The following is a 14,048-nucleotide window of genomic DNA, read 5'->3' as shown; positions in this document are numbered from 1 at the left end:
TATGGTGTATGTATTATGGTGATGTGCAAAGGCAAGGTCTGAAATTAAGTTCTATTTAGTGACCAACATTGTTCTTCAGTTTTCCCTAAAAATAAAAAGGCAAAATTTTATACAGTCTCTGGAAGAACTGCACATGTACAACTTGTGCTGCTGATGCAAATGATGTCACAGCATTGTTCTTTTAGTCTTGTTTTTTAATTGAGTTGAATAAAATGTGTCCTTCTCTTCAGCAAAAATATACAAAAGAAACTTGAAAGAATCTCGAGCCAATAACATTCAATGAAATTTGTTATGGGTAATATGAATTTTATTACGAATTGAAGTGTATACGAAGTTGGCTAATCATCAAAATATAAAGGGAATTGACCATCTAATACCCAACCATCCCCAAATTTAAACAAGGAGAAAAAAGACTTTTTCAAGCCAAAGTGCATGTGGCTTAGTAGCTGCAAAACACTCTTTATCACTTCTCTAAGCATGGAAGATATTTTAGGTCCATTTGTACAGTTTATGAAGATAAATCTTCCTACCTGTATGGAACTGGGTAGAATTAAATAGAACCACCGTGGATCTTTTCCAATTTATGCATTTATGCTTTTTGTATTTTAGTCTAATCCACCCCTGCTTTAGCAGTCATTGACCTTCAGGTACTCTACAAGTAAATAATAAGACTCTAAACAAAAGAAATCACTAAGCTTTCCTTATCTCACACTGACACAGCAGTGTCAACAATTCAAGTCTCTCTGAAAAATAATGAGTGAGAACCAGTCATTCCAATTACCAAGGAAACCGGCAATGAAGAAGGTTTATAAACAGCATTTGGACATGGACTGTCTGGCATACATGAAAATTAGAACAAAATTAATGCCTTGTTATCTGGATGCAGAAATTCATTTAGAATTTGAGTTTAATGACTAAGAAAAACAAAAATTGTGATTAACTAAGCCACTGAGACCCAGGGGTTAAAGGTTAGGTCTTAACCACCGAAGGACACTCTTCTCTTTGAGCGACTGTCTGATTTTTTAAAAGTTGGGGAGTTTGCTTGCCTTTCACATCCTTTCCAAATTAAAATTTAATTCCAGGTCGTAATGAGCTCCATAAGCAGAAGAATTTAACTTTAACACCTATGATGGGAGATCTGAACTCTTAAGAAACAACAACTTAAAATCAGAAACCACTACTTATTTATGATGGCAACTGTGTTATGCGACACCAACAATGATAAGAGGTGACTCCTTGAGGTCATTTTATTGAGATTTAGGGAAGCCCCTACCCTCCCAGAGTCAAGTCAAAGACGCCAGTTAGCCTTCTCTCTCCTTTGGAAGGGGCTGGTTTCTGAAATGTGAGCCAGCCCTTTTGATCAGGTATCCCTGTGGCATTTCTCAGCTTAGGGTCAAAGAACAGCACTATCATAAGCATCCTGGTACATTTGAATTGACTAACTTGTAAGCTTCCTGATGATACTCAGAGTCCTTTCTGAGTTCTCCACACACAGTGATTTCACACAGTAAGGACTCAATATAAATTTGTTCAAAAAATCTATGGAAGCAAAGAGCAGGGACAACTCTAGACTAGTTCAATTGCCTCTGCCTAAGCAATTTTTTAAAAAACCAATGTTAGCTGAATCTGACAAAAGTATTTTTCTGATACTGAGATTTTTCAGCTCCATGTTTTGTTTTGTTTTGAAATTGTATCCTTTTTCTAATGTTTTTAGTTTCATTATAGGTTTGCTTTTAATTCTTAATTCCTTCCTTGTGACCCACTGGGATCCCTAGACAAGGAGGGGAAAACCACACGCATGTAACGTTAACGGTGAAATTTCTGCTATTTTAGAAATACCATATAAGGGCACCTTATTTTAGTTCTTGGACAAATACTTTTAATTTCCTTTCCAGAACATCATTGCAGAGACGTTTACTGCTCTCTGGTACAAATTAATTGAATTCTGGGTCTCTGTTGCTTTTACTCTAATCACAACTTTCTACGCAGATAGGAACTCAGGGATCTCTGTCCTCTACACCCAAGTCGCCGTAGCGTTGCTGACTTTTCACATCTAACCTTAGCTACCAAAGAAACTTTCTTGAGCCAGACCCAGGTGACACAAAGCTGAATTGGATAGCCCTTTCTAGTGACTATTCCTTTCATCCTCTTGGCTTGTCTCCTCTGATGGGAGTTCCATTTGTTATTTTCAAAGACTGCAGGCTGACAGTGCTCTAGCCCTGCAGCATCTTTTTTTAAGTCCCGTATTAGCCATAACACTGCGGAGCAGCCTCATTACCATCCAAGGATGTTGTGCAGGTGAGAGCTCAAGCTGGGGTGTCTTGTAGAGATGTGGAGACCCCCCTCCTTCTATGCTTTTATCATGTCACAGCTGAGTCTGTCATTCATTATTTGTGCATCCACTTGCCACCTCCCTCCTAGGTTTTCATTTTATGAAGAACTTCCCCAGCTCCAGTTCTTTCTGTGCACAGCCTGCTTGTTCCAAGATAATGTAAGTCACTTCCAGAGGGAGGATGCCTAGATCTTCGTTACCAATTTGACAGCATTTACATTTTCCAGGACATGATCTTGCTGCTCACACTTAGCGTCTGAATTGGGCAGGTTTTCTTATTTTCCTTTCAACTCAAGGTGTCTCCATTTCCTTAAAACACTGATCCTGGTCTTGAAGCAATTCTAAATTTTTAGATAAGGCTTTTAAGCTGGCCCATTTTTTAAGGTTCTTTTACACTCAGCTTTAACTTTAATGTTAACATCTGCAAATTGCTTTGAGCTGCTTTCTGGAAGGATGCAGTATGTATACCATTTGACTGATGGTTCAATCAATGAGTGGTCCTTCCCAATGCTATTCAAAGTACTTAGCAGAGTGCTACAAATGCATCTTATGTCCTCCATCCAAATTCTTAATTATCACAAGAAACTCTACCAAACTCCTGAAAGAAAGATTTGAGACCACATTTGAGGAAAGTAAACTTTTTCTTTATATGTATTGTTTATATGATATTGACTCAAAACTCTTATGCACTAATAAACTTATGAATTAACCTAATAATTTTTGCTCACTTGAAACAGTTTATCAATACCTTATTTCAACTTAAATGTAAAATTTCTATGAAATATCAATAACATACTCTGTGATAAGAATGCTACATTATAATGCTAAACTGTCCAAAGAAATGAAGAACTTTAGCAGGAAATTCAAAAGTCTTTTCAATTTGATTTTATATTGCAATATGTATAAAATGAACCTACACATGAGGCATATTTTACTAATTGCAACTCTTTTATGCTGTAAATTAAAATATCTTGGTTTGCCTAAGCGATGAAAGAGAGAGGTAAAGGAAGGAAGAGAAATGCATATTAAAATTTTGTAGCGCACCATTCAAGAAGGCAAAACTCATAAAAATAACTGAAAGTTAATTGCACTTGTATCTGAATTTTTCTACTGCTTTGATAAGAGTCAAAAATAGTGCAGACTCTGAAAGAAGACCTAAAATTTGCAAACTTAGTTTACAAAGAAAAATATGATGAAAGTAATGTAAAACTTAAGTGGAATTCTTAAAATCAGAATTTTCAAGATTCTACTCTCCATTTTCAGAATTTTAAAATCCCTTTATTATGTAAAGGGTCTGGCACATGGAACAATGGTAGTTATGATTCTACTTCAAAATTCTAACTTTTCAGTGAACAAAATTCTGAGAAGCTATAGAATTAACACTGACCTGTCTAATAACAGAAAAAAATAAGAACCACAAGTAGAAAATAACTCATTAATGCTTACCATTAAACTTTTAAACTTTCTATTTTCTGCAATGTGAAAAAAGCCATCTCTTGTTAAAATCTTGATGTGCTTTGCTTCATTATTATACCTGTGGGCAATGAATAACTTATGAATATAAATGTGTTTTTAATCAGTAGAAATCAATAATTACCAGAGGGCTTGCCACAATAACATTATAGGAATTACTTCTGAAGACGAAATATATACCTATGCCAATACACTGGCGACAGCTAATTAACAAAATATATTTACTAGATTCATTGAAGATACGACTAATACATGAGGTGAGAAGGCAGGTATAAGATTTAACCAATCATTATGCCCAATTTATTTAGTTGGTTCAATTTGAAATTGTAGAAAAACAAAATATAAAACAAAATCTAGTAATCATACTCTTAGAATTTACTAGAAATATACATACATCAAGTCACCAAAAATACAATGTTATGAAAGAATTCTAATATGCCAATTAGCAGCCTATAACACTACTGCTGTTTTTCTAACAGATATTTTCAACTATTAATGAACTGTCTGGATAGATGCATTATTCTGCTGCAATTAGAACCTTAGTTTTCAACTTCAGTGTTATATATGTCAGATGGTCTATGCAATTATGAAAACAGGAAATCTATTTCTGTAAAAGTACTTGTCCTACTTACTTAATGCTAATTGCATATTCTCCTGACTCTTTGGTCCTGTGCCTCACAAGGTAAGTACTATTTACCCTATTAATAAGTTCAGTCTCTGCCTGCAATCTTTCCATTGCTCCAGCATACCTGTAAGAAACAATAACACAGAAAAGTTGGGTAACATACCTGGAGGAAAGCAGAGGCTAAAAATAAGTATCTGTTATGATTTTAATTTAGTGGCAGATCTGAGCTGTTTTTATTTTTATACTAATTATATTGCTTCAAAAAAGTATAATCAATTCAGAAAAAAATCCTTTCATACGTCGAAACACATGCTCTACAAAGCTAATAACAGCAAAATGAACAGTGCCCAATACATGGTAAGCATGCAGCAAATATTTATCAAATAAATAAGTGGGACAAAGGGAGGATTCAGTAGGCATTGGGTTGAAAAGAGAATTGTGGAGAGTTTAAGGACAAGAAGGAGAAAGATCTGGAGTGAAAAAATGCCTTGCAAAACACACCTACCTTACTTTACGCTGTTTTATATATACTATAAAATGAAATCTCCTTCAAACATTTTAAAGAAAATTCCAGTGTTGATGTGAATTATTTTTAAACAAATATTTTGGAAGTAAGATTAAATCTTGTCCACAGTTTTGATAACCCATTTTCTTAAGTAATTAGTATTAGTAACAATTTATTTTTAAAAGATATTTTTCAAAACCAGGATTCGTTTCTTCCTAGACTATGTTGGCCTTAAATATATCCAAACTCCATAACAATAACAATGAAAGGCCCAAGTTCAAAGTTAAAATAGTCTTCAATGATATTTCATGTCAAATATAAACTTAGCATTTACTGGCAAAGTGAAAGGGGAAAAATTCTTATGTTCAGATAAGCTATCTTTCATAATTTTCCAGAAAATTCTGATTCAAATAAAGATTCACGTAACTTATACTAAATAGCAATCTCTAATCTACAGTAAATATTTATTTAATATATACTAAGCAATGGGAAGCAGACTTGTCCCAATGGATAGGGCATCCGCCTGCCACATGGGAGACCCGCGGTTCAAACCCTGGACCTCCTTGACCCGTGTAGAGCTGGCCCATGTGCAGTGCTGATGCGCGCAAGGAGTGCCCTGCCACGCAGGGGTGTCCCCCGCGTAGGGGAGCCCCACGCGCAAGGAGTGCGCCCCGTAAGGAGAGCTGCCCAGCACGAAAGAAAGTGCAGCCTGCCCAGGAATGGCGCCACCCACACTGAGAGCTGACACAACAAGATGACCCAACAAAAACAAACACACAGATTCCCGGTGCCACTGATAAGGATGGAGGCAGTCACAGGGGAACGCGCAGTGAATGGACACAGAGAGCAGACAACTGGGCGGGGGGAGAGGAAAAAAAAAAAAAAAATATATATATACATACACACACACAAGCAAGTATGTTGAGGGAGGGCATGTTAGGTTTCCATGAAGTATAGAAGAAGAGGCAAGGGCATTTTATGCAAGTGGTACATTGGGTTCAAAGCCATTATGATAATTCTTGAATTGTTAGGACCTAGCATGATCTGACCCACATCTATCTCTTTGGTGTCATCTCTTACAACCAAGCACCTTCTTCACTATCTCCAGTCTTCTTTCAGGTCCAAATGCTCACTCAGCTTTCTTTTAGTCTTAGAATCTTCTCATAGACTTGCCTGGAAATCACTGAAGCCCAGCCACACACATTCCTTCTGACCATTCAGGTTTAGAGAGGTCTTCTCTGATCATCTCATCCAAGAATGCTGCTCCACACCCTGCACCCTCCATTACATATCCCCTTTTTTCCCTCCATGGCACTTGTCACAACCAGAATATAGTACATGCATTTTAATCAAAGTGGTAAGTGAGCACGGTTTACACTAAATGAAAAAAGTACCACATGTATTTTCCCCTTTCTTCTGTTTCTACTTGCATATTTCAAAATCACATGATTATACTATAATTTCTTAATTTATCAATTTTAGATGTCAAGATGGAAAATCATTTTTTCCCACCCATGCTCATTCTTTCATAGTGCTGCTCCTTACTCTTCTCTTTTCGTAACCTCTACAAAGCCAAGTCATTGTCTGATCCAGTTTTGGCATGCTTTCATAGTCAAAGAATATATGTCTAACATACAAAAATAATTGCCTCATGTTTGGTTTACCCAGGTTCCTTTGTCTCTATCACAAATCCTTTCCCAATTTCCAAGAAAATTTATAAAACCCCCAATAATTATTTTTCAACTCCACAAAATTTACCAGTTCACTTTTTTCTATAGAGACATTTCTCCTTGACCCCTCCAATTTCTTTGATTAGTCTTGCTCTCTCAGTCTGCTGAATTATTGTAGTTCTGAGCCTTCTCTTTGCCTTTTTCCTGTGCTTACTCCTATTTCCTGGATTCTATATATTCCTCTGTCTTGGTTTACTAGCTCATCCTTCAACTTCCTGTAAAATAATACATGGGATGTAATATTCTGAGAAAATATTTTTATTTTACCCTAACACCTAATTCATAGTTTGGCTAGGTATAGAATACTTGATGGGAAATTATTTTCCTCTGAGATTTTTAAGGTATTGCTCCATTATCTTCTAATTTCTAATTCAATTCTGATTTTTGACTCTTTACATAACACCTAATTTCTTTCCCCCTAGAAACTTTGAGATTCTTTCTTTATTCTCAAAATTATGAAATTTCATGCTACTGTACCTTCTTGTTATATGCTGGAGCTTTTATTTCAATAGTAAATTAGGCTCTCAGTAGCATCTTCAATTTGAAGCCACATATCCTTCAGTTCTGAGAAATTTTTGTATTCTTTCTTTTTTGTTTTTTCCCTCCTGCCCGCCCCCTCCCCCCCCGCCCCCGCTGTTTTTGCTGTCTGTGCCCATTCACTGTGTGATCATCTGTGTCTATTTTTCTTTTTGTCTTCTCATTTTCCTCCTCTAGGAGTCACCAGGATTTGATCCTGGGGACCTCTGATATGAAGAGAGGTTCCCAGTCACTTGCACCACCTCAGTTCCTGGTTTCTGTTGCGCCTTGCCTTGGCTCTCCCCTTTGTCTCTCTTTTGTTGCTACATGATTCATTTGTGTGGACACTGGCTTGTCACATGGGCATGCCTTTACCTCCTGGTAAAGGAGGCCCCAGGGATCAAACCCAGGTCCTCCGGTATGATGGGCAGAAGCCCAATCACTTGAGCCTCATCCGCTTCCCTGTATTGTATCTTTGGTAATAGCTAGCTTCTGTTTTCTTTTTCTGAATCCCTGCTAGTTGAAACTGTGCTTCATGGGCTGATTGTGTAATTACTGTATCTTTTCCCCCATATTGTCAATCGCTTTTGATTTTCTGGGAGATTTGCTCACCTTTATTTTCTAACTCTTCCACTCAACATTTAATTTAGAAGAGCTCTTTCTGTTTTTGTTTTTAAAAAATTTTTCCTTTTATACAACATCTGATTCATTTCCATGTATATGATTCCTTCTTTTAATTCTGAGGATAGAAATGAAAGGTTTTTATTTATTTATTTAAAGATTTATTTATTTCTCTCCCCTCCCCCACCCTCACCCCCACTGTCTGTTCTCTCTGTCTATTTGCTGTGTCTTCTTTGTCTGCTTCTATTGTCAGCGGCACAGGAATCTGTGTTTCTTTTTGTTGTGTCATCTTGTTGTGTCAGCTCTCCATGTGTGCGGCACCATTCCTGGGCAGGCTGCACTTTCTTTCCCGCTGGGTGGCTCTCCTTCTGGGGCGCACTCCTTGCACGTGGGGCTCCCCTACACGGGCGACACCCCTGCATGGCAGGGCACACCTTGCACGCATCAGCACTGCGCATGGGCCAGCTCCTCACGGGTCAAGGAGGCCCGGGGTTTGAACCGCGGACCTCCCATATGGTAGACGGGCCAAGTCCGCCACCCAATTAAAGGTTTAAAAAAAAATTTTTTTTTCTGTTCACTCTAATGTATCTATTTTTTTTAAAAGTTTCTTTTGACCATTCCTTTCATTTGGTCTACATTTCCAGGATTTTCTCAAATATCTGGTTCCTTTTGGTAGTCTGTTCATATTTAAGGAGGAGGCATCCAAAAGTTGACTAGGTTCTGTGTGTTTGTGAGCAAGAAGGTAGGGTGGACTCATTGAGTAGGAACCTGATCATTTGGCAAGAACTGTATGGTTTGGCTGGGTAACACCCAAATGCCAGGAATTTAGATTGTTTTCCACTCTAAAACCGTTCAGTTTCTTTCGAGAAAGTTCTTGCAAATCCCCATCTGGAGTCAAGGAGAAGGTAGGATGTGTAAGGCCAGTTGTCACGGTGCTAGAATTGAGCTCTGCAACAGGACTACGAGAGCTTCAATCATTCATTATACAGACTTTGCATCAACCCCTCTCTTCATAGTATGGAACGTCCTTCAGTCTTCACCGGGCCTGGGCTCTCCAAGTCTGGAGCCCCTCTAGTTCAATTTTTCCATACAATATACCTTCTAACTCTTCTCCTGCCACAGAAAGAAAAGTCACATGACTACTTGGAGGATGGGGGTAGGAACCCTGGCATTTATCTTCTGCACTTTATACAGATTTTCAAACAGTTTCCTAGTTTTCAGTTCCATGCCTCATCCATGCCTTCAGGGTACTCAAAACCAAGAAAATTCCAATAAAGCAGCTTTTATCTGCATTGAAGATAATCAATTCTATTTCATTTTATGTACATTCCATGCCCTAAGTAAGAGACAAAGTTCACCTTGAGGGAACAACCTGCTCTTGTTTTTTTTTATCCACCCCCCCCTTGTGGCTTTTTGCATGCTGTCTGCTCTCTGTGCCCATTCGCCGTGTGTTGTTCTTCTGTGTCTCAATTTATTTATTTTATTTCCCCTCCCCCCTTGCGACTTGCTTACTGTCTGCTCTCTATGTCCATTAGCTGCGTGTTCTTCTGTGTTTTCTGCTTGTCTCCCTTATTGTTGCATCACCTTGCTAAGTCGGCTCTCCATGGTGCTTACAGGTCAGGTGCTCCGTGGCGCTTGCAGGCCAGGCAGTGCTCTGCGGCGCTTGCACCGGGCGGCGCCCTGCAGCATGCAGTCGAGCCTGCTTTCAAAAGGAGGTCCTCAGACAGGAACCCAGGGCCTCCCATATGACAGACGGGAGCCCAACTGATTGAGCCACAACTGCTTCCCACAACTTGTTTTAAGTGTGGAAATAATGCACAGATAATATTCTTGGGAGATATTCAACTTCTCAGTGACTCGAAACTGCCTTGTCATCATTTAGTGTAATATTTTCTCTAAACTATTTAGTATTTCTAAAATTGAAGGTTCCACTTTCTGGTGGATTTGATCATTTTGCTCCCAGCAGAAGGCTTTCACATGTAATTGCCTGCTCAGTTTGAATAAACTGTCTAGGTTGCTCAATTTAAAAAAGTAATTTTAAAATTCTACTATGAAATATCTTTATTTCTTCCTATTTCTTCCTATTTTTATCATTAAGAAAAATATTATTCTAACGTCATATTTTCATTGAAATTGTTGGCAAGTGCACATTTTAAGACAAAGGGTACAGGATTGTGGGAAGATTATAGAGTAGGAAGCTCCAGGGACCAGTACCTTCACCAAAACAATTATTGAACAGGCAGAAACTATCTGAATCAACTATTTTGAAGTGCCAGAGTCTAGTAGATCGTGGCGCAACATTCCAGGAGGAGTGGGGGAAAGAGGATGGTAAACTGCAAAAAACACCAGTGAGTTTCACCCTCTCAGCAGTGGCTACCCTCCCCCTTCCCTCAGCCTCATGGTAGGCAACAGTGGTGACTGAGGCTCTGGCTCCTGGCATCGCTTCCTGGTGCCAAGGTGAGACATAAAGAATTAGTCCTCCAGGGGGCAGAGTGTTTTGATCATCTGATAACTGCTTTTGATCTTTTGATTACTTACTTCTGATCACTAGGGGCAGGGCATGAAGGCAGCTATTGTTGCAATCCCCTTGGGGCAAAGGCTCCAGTAGCCTTCTATGATTACTTCTAACTATGGAAAGCAGTTAAAGGGCTACCCAAACTGGGCGTGTACTGCTATCAGCTTCAAAAGCCAAAGAAGAAACTCCTGGTGCCCTTGTTGGCCCCTCCTCCACCCCGTGAACAATGCAGGGTGGAGCCAGCTGGTGTTTCCATTGTGGGTCCTTGACCCTGTTCCAGATGGAGCACAGTAGACCCTTTGTGCAAACTGGGGTCCACATATGACAGTGCCATCTATCAGTGGAATACGAGAACCTGCACCAGGGAATGTGTGTCAGGCTCACCCTCCCAGAGCTGTCCTGAGGGCGGAGAAACAACTTACAGATAGCTGGGACAGGAGAAATAATTTAGTTGAAGCAGCTTGGGTCAAAGGACTACTTGCATTAAGTCACTCAAGAGAGCACCCAGGATAGGGAGAAAGTCTTTTTCAAAGGGTACAGAGTGGGCATTCGCTTAAACTCCTGTGAAGTGTAAATGGGGAAATTCAAAGGCCTCTAGCAAGCACAAGCTCTGGAAAAGAGCAGGCTCTGCAGCTCCACAAAGGCTCAGATAAAACAGAGAACCTTTCACTTTGCATTTGCCTTGGGCTGATCTTACTGATAGGAGGGCTAAACTCTGAAGGAGAATACCAGCCTAAGCAGAGCAAATTTGCAGAGAGAAGGGTGATTTTGCTTTGTTGGTTTGTTTTGATTAGCTCTTAGCATTCAAGAAAATCTTTCTCATATCACTATATGGATACAAACTTAAAGAACAGACAGCTTGGTGACTAAATCCCAGAGACAGCACTTTAAAATACTGAAATATACAGCATCCCAAACAGATTACAAGAAAAACAAAGAAGCAGGAAATGATTCCCCTCCAAAGGAAAAAGATAAAAATCTAGAGGCCATCAAAGAAGAGGATCAGGTAAGCGAACTTGGCCCAGTGGATAGGGCATCTGTCTACCACATGGGAGGTCCGCGGTTCAAACCCTGGACCTCCTTGACCTATGTGGAGCTGGCCCACATGCAGTGCTGATGCGTGCAAGGAGTGCCGTGCCATGCGGGGGTGTCCCCCCCATAGGGGAGCCCCATGCATAAGGAGTGTGCCTCGTAAGGAGAATCGCCCAGCATGAAAGAAAGTACAGCCTCCCCAGGAATGGCACTGCACACACGGAGAGCTGATGCAGCAAGATGATGCGACAAAAAAGAAACACAGATTCCCCTGCCACTGACAACAACAGAAGTGGACAAAAAGAACATGCAGCAAATGGACACAAAGACCAGACAACTGGGGCGGGGCGTGGCGGGGTGGGAGAAGGGGAGAGAAATAAATAAAATAAATCTTTAAAAAAAAAAAAAGAAGAGGAGGATCAGTCTTTGGACTCACTGAACAGGAGCTTTTAAAAAAAAATGTCCTCTATTTGCCCAAGGAAAGAAAGAAAAACATGGAGAAAGAACTAAAAGACATGTGGAAAGAATGAGTGAACTGTATGGGAATATCTGTGAGATTCTAAATGGGAATCAAAGAGAAATACAGGAGTTGAAGAACATAATAACTGAAATGATCTTAGACAGATCAAGAAGAAAGAATCAGGGATCTCAAGGACAAGGTAATTGAAATTAGGATGAGAAACAGAAAGAAAAAAGAAATAAAAAGAATGGACAGATCTTAAGAGATCTTTGAGACACCATTATACATACCACTATTTGTGTTAAGGAAGTTCCCGAAGAAGAAGAAAAAGAGAAAGAGGCAGAAGGAATATTCAGATAAATAATGGCAGAAAACTTTCAAATTTAATGCAGGACATTAATATGCACATTCAACAAGCCCAAGGAAATACAAATAGTATAAACTCAAAAGAACCACATGCAGACACATAGTAATCAAATTGTCAAATGCCAAGGACAAGGAAAGAGTTCTGAAAGATGCAAGAGAAAACCAATGATGGAATGGCAATAAAATTAAGTGCTGATTCTCATCAGATTCCACTGAGGCAAGAAGGTAGTGATATGAAATACTAAAACTGTTTAATGCAAACAATTGTCAACCAAGAATTTTATATCTAGAAAGACTTTTTTCAAAACTGAGGGAGAGGTTTAGGCATTCCCAGATAAACAAAAGATGAAGTAGCTTATCACTACTAGAACTGCACCATAAACAAAGCTAAAACTGAAAGAATAGGTCACTAGACAGTGGAGTAATAAAGACCTCTGGTAAATGTAACCATATAAGTAATTATAAATGCCAGCACTATTGTATTTTTTGGTGTGTAACTCCACTTCTTACTGCTTACACATGCTAAAATGCAAACGCATTAAAAAGTAATGGTCAATCTATGGTGGTGAACATAAAATGTACAAAGATATCATTTATAACAAGTACAAATTAAATGGAGTATAGGAACAGTGTATGTATATGGTATTGAAAAAAAAGTTGTTACCAAATCTGTTTGTTTTAGATTTAGAATATAAAATTTTAACCTCATCAGAAAGAAATGAGAGGGGACCCAAATGGTATAATACAAATATAAAATAAATGTGAAAGTAGGCACTAATGAAAGAATTTAGTATCAAAGAAGGTATAAGATGAACTGTGATAAAATAGCAAAATGGCACAAGAAACTATTGCATTATCAGTATTTACTTTAAATACAAATGGATTATATTTTCTAACCAAAAGGCAGAGAAGGGAAGAATGGATAAAAAAGCATGATCCAATTAAATGTTCTCTAAAAGACACTTTAAATTAAAAAACATAAGTAGGTTGAAAGTGAAAGCACAGAAAAAATATACACCATGTTGTATGTTGTAACCACAAGAGAGCTGGGGTAACTATGCTCATATCAGATAAAATACACATAAGTCAAAATTGTGGAAAGGAAAGCCACTATATACTGACAAACATGCCAGGTCAACAAAAAGACATCATCATGAATATATATGCACCTTACAGCAAAACCTCAAAATAAATGATGCAAATAGTGACAGATTTGGTGGGAGAAATAAACAGTTCTATATTAATAGTAGAAGATTTCAACACAACACTTAAAAATTTTATTTCAAAAATAGAGGGAAGCGGACTTGGCCCAGTGGTTAGGGTGTCCATCTACCACATAGAAGGTCCGCGGTTCAAACCCTGGGCCTCCTTGACTCGTGTGGAGCTGGCCCATATGCAGTGCTGATGCACACAAGGAGTGCTGTGCTACATAGGGGTGTCCCCCGCATAGGGGAGCCCCATGTACAAGGAGTGCACCTCGTAAGGAGAGCCGCCCAGTGTGAAAGTGCATCCTGCCCAAGAATGGTGCCGCACACACGGAGAGCTGACACAACAAAAAGAAACACAGATTCCTGTGCCACTGACAACAACAGAAGCGAACAAAGAACATGCAGCAAATAGACACAGAGAACAGACAACCGCAGGGGGGGAGGGAAGAGAAATAAATAAATCTTAAAAAAAAACAGGACATCTGGGCAGAATATCAATAAGAAAATAGAAGACTTGAACGATATGCTAAACCAGTTAGACCTAACAGATACATATCGAACGTTTCACGTAGCAGCAGCAAAACATACTTTCTTCTTTAGTACACATGAATCATTCCCAAGGATAGAAAATAGGTCAGGTCACAAAACAAGAGCCAATAAATACA

At 38.9% G+C, this 14,048-nt stretch overlaps 1 protein-coding gene across 1 annotated transcript in view; it reads right to left on the bottom strand.

Moving 5' to 3' along the window:
- The window catches only part of VAV3 (vav guanine nucleotide exchange factor 3), a 362,653-nt gene that overhangs the window by 32,216 nt on the left and 316,389 nt on the right, over positions 1–14,048 (bottom strand). Inside the window, exons 23-24 of the mRNA XM_004481228.5 lie at positions 4,438–4,554; positions 3,779–3,866 (exon numbers count right to left, since the gene is read on the bottom strand). Coding sequence (XP_004481285.1) covers positions 3,779–3,866; positions 4,438–4,554 — 205 coding nt within the window. The remainder of the gene's footprint in view (positions 1–3,778; positions 3,867–4,437; positions 4,555–14,048) is intronic.

The sequence above is a fragment of the Dasypus novemcinctus genome, chromosome 9 (genome assembly GCF_030445035.2).
Source record: "Dasypus novemcinctus isolate mDasNov1 chromosome 9, mDasNov1.1.hap2, whole genome shotgun sequence".
Lineage (NCBI taxonomy): Eukaryota > Metazoa > Chordata > Mammalia > Cingulata > Dasypodidae > Dasypus > Dasypus novemcinctus.
This window is presented reverse-complemented; position numbering and strand designations above follow the sequence as displayed.